The sequence below is a fragment of the Danio aesculapii genome, chromosome 25, assembly GCF_903798145.1.
Source record: "Danio aesculapii chromosome 25, fDanAes4.1, whole genome shotgun sequence".
NCBI classification, from domain to species: Eukaryota; Metazoa; Chordata; class Actinopteri; order Cypriniformes; family Danionidae; genus Danio; species Danio aesculapii.
Genome location: NC_079459.1, coordinates 13,664,328 through 13,675,521, shown reverse-complemented (window position 1 = coordinate 13,675,521; position 11,194 = coordinate 13,664,328). Strand labels below are relative to the sequence as shown.

Genomic DNA, 11,194 nt, shown 5'->3' with positions numbered 1-11,194 from the left:
TTGTTACCTCGCCATCCTGATTGCCAAACTATCAAGGAGATCAGAACAACAGTCCTTCAGTCTCCCTCCATCTGGCTCAGGAGGTCAATAAAAGAGAACAAAGACAGTTTTTTTTTTCTCCTTAAAGACGTTTTTTTTGAATAGGGTTGTTTTTCAATTAACTTCTGCTCCTCGAATTCATCTTGGCTTAACCCAACGAGACCGTGTTTCTGCTAACGATCAGGTCATTTCTTAAGGAACCGATTATTATAAGTCCACGGCTTAAGGTTTTGGTGACGAAGATGACAGCTACACGGAGTTATGAAATAATCCCTTTGAAGAATTGCTTGTAATTATTCACAAAACCTAATCCAGTCTTAAGAGCAAAAAGGTACTCATTTAGACCAAAATATGGGTCAAATGGCCAGACACGGTCTTCTGGATCCTTCATTTGCATTTTTAACTTCTAATAATTACAGACCCAATTATCCAGCGCTTGGTGGCCTACTTTATAGTGACCGCACTGCTGACCCCATGGTACAAACAATGCAGCTTGCATTTACGGCCTCTGCCGGCCAGTCAACACAGGGGGGAGGGGAGGGTAATTTACTCCAATTTCTGCCTAATGAATATGACAGACAATATTCAAGATGTTTATTTGACGCATAACAAGGGAGATAAATCCAAAGCCAATGTTTTATTGGACAAGCGTTCCTCTTAAAAGAGCTCTTTAAATATACTACACTTTAACAAGGCTGTAGAAATTATTTCAATGTCTTAACATGATACAGTTTCAAAGAGAATATGAAAAAATAATTCAATGCATACAGGATGGTAAAAATGCTTTACAGAAAATGGTTACATTAATCAGTAGTACCCAACATGACATCATGTTTGCATACATGAAGCCACAGTATGTTTTTGAAGCAGACATTCATGTTTAAAACCTTTTCTTACAATATTGACTTTGTATAAAGTTCATTTTCAATGACGGAAATAAGAAACTGGACGGTTCACTGGGGGAATAAAAGTGCTTTGTGAAAAAGTAACACTGCCGTAGGTACAGTGTTGGGTAAAAGTACTTTAAAAACTACTATATTACAATATTGAGTCACTTAAAAAAAATAAAAGTAACTAAATATGTTACTCAGCAACTTGTTAAGTAATTAAATAATTAATTAATTTATAAGGTAACATGGTAACACTTAATAATAACTACACACTATGAACCATTTATTAAGCATTAGCATATAGTTATTTCATTATTTGTTAAGTATTAACTCTGCATTAATAAATGTTTATAACTGCAGCTACAAATGCTGTATTCCTGACTTATAAGCACATGTATAATGTGCTTAATCATTGTACTTTCCTAATTTGTGACTGATTGATTTTTCATGACTAACTGAAGTATTGCATAAACCATTTGTACTCAAGAGTAGTTGGTGGTTTTTAAGATCATTCAGAATGAGTTAGTAAATGATACATTAACAATTGAAACCAATGTTTATACATCTTATTATTTAGGCATATATTAATAATTAATTTGCATGTTAATAAATGCTTTATTAACTAAATTTCATGCAGTTTTGTGACCTAATCTAGTGAGGACTATTTATGCTTTATAAATCCGTTATAGATGACAATTAAATTAGCATCAAATTAACCATAATCTTTGCAATCCTATCCAAAAAATAAAATTACTAAACGTTTAAACACTGCGGAATAACGGAAGTGTCAAAATATAACTAGGTTGGATAAAAAACAAACAAACAACGACAATATAATAATTGAACATTGTAATATGATACAACATTACAATGTTATTTAGCTAAGTTTAAACAATTTAAATGATGTTTAGCTGTTTAAAAGTTAAGATTGCAAATACTTATTTTTCTTCGATACAGTTTTATCAAATGAATAAAAATGAATAAAGTCGTTTGTTCTTTTTTTTCCCGTTTAGAACATAACTGAGCCAATAATTGACATTTATAAGGGATTTATAAAGTATAAAAAGTCCTCCCTTTGGGTCACAAAACTGGATGAAGTTGAGTTAATTAAGCATTTATTAGCATCTATTAATCAAGAGTTAATGCTTAACAAATAATTAATTCACTATTTGCTAATGCTTAATAAATGGTTCTTAGCGTGGAGTAATTATAAAGTGAACTAAAGTAACACTTTAGTTTAGGTCACAATTCATGGTATTAACAAACCATTATCTACCACTACTAGCTTAATAAACTACTAATTAACCGCTTATCATTGGTTAGTAAGGTAGTAGTTCGGTTTAGGTTTTGGGTAGGATTAGGCATGTAGAATTAGAGGTAACACTATAATTACTACACACTATGAATCATTTATTAAGCATTAGTATCTAATGAATTCATTATTTGTTAAGCATTAACTGTAAATTAATATACGTTAGTAAGGAGTTTATAACTGCAGATACAACTGCTCTATTCTTGACTTATAAGCACATGTATAATGTGCTTAATAATTGTATTTTCATGCTTTGTTAATTATCATTTTTTCATTAATAAAATAAGTAATCGCATCATTTACAAACCAGTTATTCGAGAGTAGTTGCTGGTTTTTAAATATTATTCAGAATGTGTAAGTAAATGATTAACAAACTAATCAAATTAACATTTATATATCATATAATTCAGGCATACATTAATAGTTATATGTTAATAAATACTTAATTAACTCAACTTCATCGAGTTTTGTGACCTAATCTAAACTATTTATGCTTTGTAAAACCCTTGTAAATGACAATTAAAGTCTCGGTTCTATTCTAAACAGGAAAAAAAAGAACATAAACGGCTTTATTCATTTCTATTCTTTTGAATAAATAATAAATCTTTGCAATCTTAACTAAAATAAAATGACAGTGCAGTTTAAACATCGCTAAATAACATTATAATGTTGTATCATAATATATTGTTTAATTATTATATTGTTGTTGTTTTATCCAATTTTATGTTATATTTTGACACTACTGTTATTCAGCAATGTTTAAACTTCACAATAATTAGACTTTTTAGATAAGATTGCAAAGAGTATTGTTAATCTGAAACTAAGCCTTCAATTGTCAATTATAAGGGATTTATAAAGTTTAAATAGTCCTCACTTTGGGTCACAAAACTGGATTAAGTTGAGTTAATAAAGCATTTATGAACACACAAATTGACTATTAGTATGTGCCTGAATAATAAGATATAAATGTTGATTTGAATAGTTTATTAATCATTTACTAACTCATTCTGAAGGACCTTAAAAACCACCAATTACTCTTAAATACAAATAATTTGTAAATAATGCGATACTTAATTTAGTCATGAAAAATTAATCAGTAACTAAGCATGAAAGAACAGTTATTAAGCACATTTTAAGTCAAGATTATAGCATTTGTATCTGCAGTTATAAACTGCTTACTAACGTCTCTTAATTTAGAGTTAATGCTTAACAAATAATGAATTCTCTATTTGCTAATGCTTAATAAATTATTCATAGTGTGTAGTTACTACAAAGTGTTACAGAATTAGACCATACTTTTAAACTACTAATGAACCGTTAATATCTTAATATTAGATAGGTAATAAGCCAGTAGTTAATTGCATGAATTGTGACCTGAACTAAAAAGTGTTACCATTTATTTTGAAGAGTAAGATTGTAAAGGTAACTTTACCCAACACTGCGCAGGTCAGAACAATTCTCCTGATGTATGACAACACTAATAAAAAAAATGGACACTCGCTGTTGACTAACAAAATCTACTTTTCAGATTCAAGTTTGAAGATAAAGTTATTACCCATTGGATCATCTCTAACTTTACACAGTCAAGGCAAGTTCATGATCTGGGACCGTTCGTTGTGGAATATGAGCAGTAATTTATCATCTGCTAACAGTTTAGTGACACACTCACGATTTAGAGTGAGTGAGATCTCAGGTGAATGTGTTACTCTGATACGCTGCTCTTGGTGATAAACTGGAGACCCTCGTCCTGCAGTCTCTTCAGAACAGGACTGTAGATGCTCTTCACCATCGGCACCACAAGCCCCTTAGTTGTCAGTTCACCTGTGGTGGGACATCATACAGTCAGATTCACCTACATCAATGTTCTCAATCTCAATTCCTGGAGGGCCTCTAAATAGTTTAGCTCCAACCACCTCCAACTTACACCTGCTTAATAGTCTCTAGTAGTCTTGAACACCTTGATTAGTTGCATCAGCTGTGTTTAATTAGGGTTGGAGCAAAACTGTGCGGCCCTCCAGGAATCCAGTTTGAGACTTATGACTTAGATTGACCACCATAAGAGCAACCACTAGACATTTGGTGGGATTACTTTCTGAAAATATAAAACATTTGTAATAAAATTTTTTTAAAAAGTAAAATAAAATTGTGCATTTATGAAATATGTCACACAGGAGAGTGGGTTTGACAAACCACCTGTAAAAACTCTCTTCTCTTCTTCCTCCTTACTTTAGAACTTAATTCTCTGAGCACTAACATTTCCTTTGTATAATTAGCACTATTTCTTGTTGAATCGCTGAATGCCTAATCAATTGTAAGTTGCTTTGGACAAAAGTGTCTACTATATGACTAAATGTAAATGTAAAAAATGGAATCCATCAAAAATACATTTACACAACAACAATCAACTGAAAATGTAAAAAAGTTTTCAATTGCATTTGAGACAATTTTGTCCAAACAATCCCCTTTCACACAGTTTTACATATCAGTCCTATAATATTTTAATTATTGTTTTTGTACAAAAACTGTATTGTGACCAAAACGCATAAGCAAAATCTTTTTATTTTTTTGCTTAAGAATGTTTAGTAAAATGTCTCTGAAAGAAAACAAACAAAAATAACATAACTATGAATAATGCTCTGGTTACCAAGGTAATCCTCGTTCCCCAAGGAGGGGAACGGAAATGCTATAGTGGACTTTTAATTTTAAGCCAATCATCTGAAAGAGTATGTAAACGGGCCAATGAAATGCCAAATTAATTGCCAGCGTCAGCTTGTGCACCTGATGCTTGTTGCAATCAATTTAGCATAAAAGCACAGCGAAAGCAAGATGAGGCATCCTTTTTAAGCTGAAGAGACTGATACCTACAGCTAAGGAACAATCATTATGGCGATGCAATATAGCATTTCCGTTCCCCGGGTTACCTTGGTAACCAGAGCGTTCCCCTTCGGATGGGGAACTTCAATGCTATAGTGGATTTTTAATCCACGTATGGGGAAATGTCTGGAAAACGGCATAATGACTGCACCTTACCTTCGCCTCCGATGAGAGGATAGCCAGGCATACCATGAGCGCTCCTGCATCATAGAGAGGCGCGGTCTTCCAACGTGATCCCTGGCCCTTACTCATCCCACTTCAAAGAGGTTTAAGGATTTAGATTTATTTTTTTCGGGAGCTGCAAGTGTCTAGATAATTTCTAGGAATTTAAATACGACAGTACATTGGGAAAGCGTGCAGTCCGGACACTGCGGAGGCCACCTGCTATCCAAATGGGGAGATATGATGGCAGAATATATGGACTAGCCCTGAGAAGGGGGAGTAAGCATATAATAAGATGGTTAGCGGAGAGGGAAGACATGGGTCCGCCTGTGAGGGAGGACTGCATCGTGGCTAAATAAGCATATGGGATCGCCTAGTGGGGATCACGCATAGCAGGCACCTATACCCAAAACGCGGGCTGACCAGAGGGCAGACCTACAACAAAATGGGCCAGCGATTGACTCCTCCGCTGAGTCAGTGCTGGGGGCCTTGGAGGAATCTGCAGGGCTCACCTAAGCGGGGAACTTTACTGACAGAGTGAATATGCGCAAGTATCTCTGTGTTAGGGAGAATGGCACAGCAAGCATTTCAACGCTTTAACCGAGTTGTTTCCTCAATCACCAAGTGTTACTTAATACCCTTGAGGAAACCGGCTCCACTAGCAGATGCGATGCTCCGAGAGGATGCGATGCTCGAGTGGAGTGCGCACGCACTCCTGGGGGACACAGCTCACCCTGGCTCTGGCAAGCGAGGGAGATGGCATCCACTATTTAGTGGGCCAACCTCTGTTTCGATACGGCACTTCCCTGCTGCCGACCACCATAACAGACAAAGAGGTCAAGATAAATTTGCAAAGCGCGAACTGGACAAATTAATGAAAGGGCTGGGTCTGCCTCCTCCAGGGGCAGCACTTGCAAGCTCACTACCTGGTCTTTAAACAGTGTGGTAGGAACCTTGGGCACATATCCCGGGTGGGGTTTCAGGACAACATGAGAGTAAGCCGGCCCGAATTCCAGGCAAGAGTCACTGGCCGAAAATGCCTCCAGGTCCACGACTCCCTTAATCGATGCCAACGCGACCAGCAGAGCTGTCTTCAGGTACAGAAATCTTAAAGATACAGAGTCAAGTGGTTCGAAGGGATCTGTACGCAGGCTCGTGAGAACGAGGGCGAGATCCCAAGAGGGCATGAGGGGGGCAGGGTGGATTAATTCGCCTAGCGCCTCTGAGGAACCGGATGATGAGGTTATGCCTTCCCACAGTGCTGCCAGCGGAGATGGCAGCCAAGTAAACATTGAGTGTGGAGGGTGAAAGCCTGCTCTCCAGCTTCTCTTGGAGGAAAGAAAGCACAACGCTGATCTGGCAATCTCGGGGGTCTTCTCTGCGAGAGACACACCATTCAGTGAATAGACTCCACTTCAGGGCGTAGGCCTGAGTGACCTGAGTGATGGTATTAACCACCGCAGTCAGTAGGTTACCTAAGTCTTCCTCGCGTCCAAGGACCACATGTGGAGGTTCCAAAGATCGGGGCGAGGGTGCCAGATGGTGCCCTGTCCCTGAAAGAGTAGGTCCTCTCTCAAAGCAATCTGCCAGGTAGCGCTCCTGGACCACTAATGTGGGCATCGTCCTCCCCAATGCACACGCAGCGGACTTAGTGGTCCGAAGAGCATAGTCGGTTGCGGTGCGGAGCTCGCGTAGCAAGCTTGGGTCGGACCCACCCTCGTGCAGCTGGGCCAGCGCCTGCACTTGGTAGCGCTGGTAGGTGGCCATAGCGTGCAAGGCGGAAGCTCTAGCTCCGAGGGATGCAGATAACCTACAGGCTTTGGACGGGTGACGAGGTGGACCCTGCCAAGTAGAGGCGCCATGCGGACAAAGATTGACCGCAATGGCGCTCGACCTGAGGAATCGCCTCATACCCCTTGGCTGCTCCACCATCAAGAGTGGTGAGGGCGGAGAGACATGCAGCACGGGCAGAAAAAGGTGTCCTCCAGGACTGCGTGAGCCTACTGTGCACCTCTGGGAAGAAGGGGACGAGAGGCTTCAAAGGCTTGGCCCTCTTGTCCTCTACGTAGTACCCATCTAGTAGGTCCGGCCGCCGAGCTGGGGGATAAACCATCTCCAACCCCACGGCCGAAGCAGCCCGGGAAAGCATGGCCAACATGTCCATTTCAGGATCCGTTTTTACAGCGCTCACCTGCCCGGAGGGGGCGAGCGGGTCTGGATCCTCGTTGGACAATGAAAGCCCACCCTGCGATGCAGCAGTGGACGTCTGGTCCCCGGTGTCATCGAGTGCAAGGGCTACCATCTAGTTAAGATGGATCGCTTCCTCTGCTCGAAGCTTGAATGGAGCGTTTGGAGGATCGGGAGGTCCGCGGGCCCGGAGGCGACGGATAATCTCCCACTGGAACCCTCAGACCTGCCAGAGTGCCCACTGCAGTGCAGGGGACAGCTGGGGTGGTTCGCCCTTTTGCAAGGGCTAGCCGCGATCCTAACTGCGCAACAGACATGGCATAGCAATGACGACATAAACTGGCCGCGAGCACCGCATTAACATGCTAGACCCCCAGACATGCAACGTAGTGTTCGTGCCCATTATCCAAGGACAGGAAACCACCACATCCAGAAACGCACAGTCGGAGCACCATCCTGAAAAGGACATGCTGCACGACTGTGTTGCTCTTTTAGGAAATTTGCAACTTTTTACGCACCGCTCTGGAGGACCGGACCCAAAGAACGCCAGGCAAGGGAGAAGCCCAGCTCGACCGTCTGCCACCGTGTGTACACACTCTGGACCGGAAGACCGCTCTCATTCGCTCGAAATCGCTCGATATCAGCAGGAGGAACCCTCATTGACTCTCTCAGAAGGCTGTAGAAGTCTCTGAAGTGAAAAGGATGCCTCATCTTGCTTTCGCTGTGCTTTTATGCTAAATTAATTGCAACAAGCATCAGGTGCGCAAGCTGACGCTGCCAATTCATTTGGCATTTCATTGGCCGGTTTACAAACTTTTTCAGATGATTGGCTTTCTGAACGATATCCCCATACGTGGATAAAAAATCCACTATTGCATTGAAGTTCCCCATTTGAAGGGGAACAGTAATATATGGGTGATTGTAGAATTGCAGGTACATTTTATATCTCAGAAAAAATCATATTATTTTAAAAACAAACTTTAATGAAACAGTTCTGAATAATTAGTAACGCAAATAAATAAATAAATAAATAAATAATATTAAGTTCTATCCAAAAATAATGTCTGTATGTGTATTTTGGTTCATTTTGTCTTAGAAATTGAAATAGTGCGAGTCTTTAAGTATTTTTTAAGTAAATATAGGCAATGCATTTTAGTGCATTTAAACAAAACAGATTTATTAAACAGACATATTTATTAAAATATTATTTTAGTCACTGAACATTTTTTGAAATATAAAGATAATACAATTAAATTCAAGCAAAATATTGAAAAAAATTTACAAACTACAAAATTTCAACTTAATTTTTCTACTTTTTGCTTCTCTTGATTTCTCCTCTTTAAATTAGTATTTAATATTTTTCTATAACATACAACATAAAAGTTCATTTTAATACTAATTAGGCTATTGTTGCCATCCATGAATTTTCAAATGTACTTTTTACAAAAGAGGCTAAAAGAAATCAAGAAGCTATACACTGTTACTATTATTATTATTACAACATTAATTTTTTTATTATTCAAGTGGCCAAATTAAAGGTAAAGTTGAATGTGCTGGCTAGTTTGTTATTTGCCTAATAAATGACAACAGGCTACTTTGCTTTATTAGGCACTTTTTAATTTAAACCTTTTTTCCTCTAATAATATATGATGTGATAAATCTGTATTTTAAAAATAATATGTATAAACACTTTTTTCCCCATATTTTTTATTGTAAATCTTTAGGAAATGTTTTGGTACATCAAACAGTGTGGTTATAATGACCATCCAACAAGCTAATCCAGACAAAACAGTGATGTCACTAAAAAGCAGTATTTAAACTGTATTGTGACCAAAACGCATAAAAAAATCTTTATTTTTTGCTTGAGAATGTTGAGTTAAATGGCTCTGAATAAAAAAAAAAGAAAAAAAAAACCCCAATAATAACTAATAATAACAGTAATATATGGGTGATTATTTCAAAAACAAACTTTAATCAAACTGCTGTGAAGAATTATTAACACAAATAATATCAAGTTATATCAATAATAATGTCTTTATGTGTATTTTGGGTAATTTTGTCTTAAAAAATACTTAAAGACACACACTTATTGTTTTTATTGTTTCTTTATCCTGAATTATAGTCCGCTTCAATTATCTATAAATAATAAATGACAATCGGCTACTTAGCTTTAATAGGCAGTTTTAATTTAAAACTTTAACAGATTACTTCTTTTTACTAATGATATATTATGTGATAAATCTGTATTTTATACTTTTTTTCCATGTAAATCTTTAGGAAATGTTTAAGTACATCAAAAAGTGTGGTTATGATGACCACCTGACAAGCTAATCCAGAAAAAATAGTGCTATCACTAAAATGCAGAATTTAAACCTCATAGTTAAATAGAAAATGAGGCGAATAATTGCAAAAAGACCCAGTTTTTGAGATAAAAGAACCACCCCTTTGGCTCCGGCCTGTCATGCGAGGTCTTGAGGTGATTTTGGGATCCCCAAGATGTTTTGACATGCTCTGACATTTGTGGTTATTTCAGCTACTTATTACATTGTAATGGTCAACATGTATTTTTTTGTATTCAGCACAAACTGTGCTACAATAATTTGTGAAAAATACTGACGTACATATTTGCGTTTTTTAGAAGAAAAAAATTTGCATGGTTAGTAAGTTTTGGAGAAAATATAGCTGAAAAAGGTCTAAAAAAACCACACTGAATGGGCCTTTTGTTCTCTCATTCAAAGAAAACCTTACAATGTTTTACATTTTGTAAAGTCTATTTTGGGTCATTTCAGCTGTATGCATGGGAGTGACAATGTTCATGAATAATTCACACCTGAAGAGACAAAAGACACTCCTCCACAGGGTAATGTTTACCCATCGAGAGAATTGTAAAGCACTGATAGAAAATGATATTCACAGATAGAAAAAGTATGTGACTTGTTCCAAGTTATGTCACTTATTATAGTGGGAAACTCTCATTCTTTTCTCATTCATTTGTACAAAAAGTTCAGGTCACACCAATAGTAGATTCATTATTTGTTTCAGCAAATCAGTCATTTACTTAAAAAAAAATAATACGATGAAAATGCATAAAACTGTTTAAAACATGCGGTGGTATCTAGTTTGAGGTTTGCAAATTAAGTTAAAGAATAACATGCTGGATAAAATGTCAACTCTGTTAGTGGTTAAAAAAGTTGAACAATAATTTAAATTATCAACAAAATCAAATGCTCACTATCATATTCAAGCCTTTTTCACTAATAATATATTCAGTTTACTGTAAATGATATAATTGTTTTATGTCACTTCAGTTTAAGGAGAATGAATGGAAAATGCCTGGAAGTAGGGTTGAGAGATTTAGCCTAAAATCAAAATCTTGCTTAGATGAATATTTTAACTTGATTAGGATTAATAAACGATTATTTTATTTATTTATTTTTTTGTCCTCATAGTTCACTGACAGATTTTGTACAGTAAATATGCGCACATATTACAATTGAGAGATTTTTGAATGAAGGGTGCATTGCTTATTTTTAAAATAATTGAAGGAAACGCACACTTTCTACACTTTCTACTATCTATAATCATTTATAAACATCAACGTTAAACAACTGAAATTTAAACACACATGGCCTAAAACCAACATTCATTTTTTTTTTCCTATTAAAAAGTGGAAATAAATAACTTGCACTTTTGGAAACAAAATCAGTTATTTTCAATGTTTTTCATATTA

At 36.9% G+C, this 11,194-nt stretch overlaps 1 protein-coding gene across 1 annotated transcript in view; it reads right to left on the bottom strand.

The window, feature by feature from the left end:
• Positions 1 to 619: 619 nt before the first annotated feature.
• The window catches only part of aass (aminoadipate-semialdehyde synthase), a 65,554-nt gene continuing 54,979 nt past the window's right edge, over positions 620 to 11,194 (bottom strand). Inside the window, exon 24 of the mRNA XM_056451558.1 lies at positions 620 to 4,062. Within this exon, the coding sequence (XP_056307533.1) occupies positions 3,944 to 4,062 (119 nt within the window). The 3' untranslated portion in view covers positions 620 to 3,943. The remainder of the gene's footprint in view (positions 4,063 to 11,194) is intronic.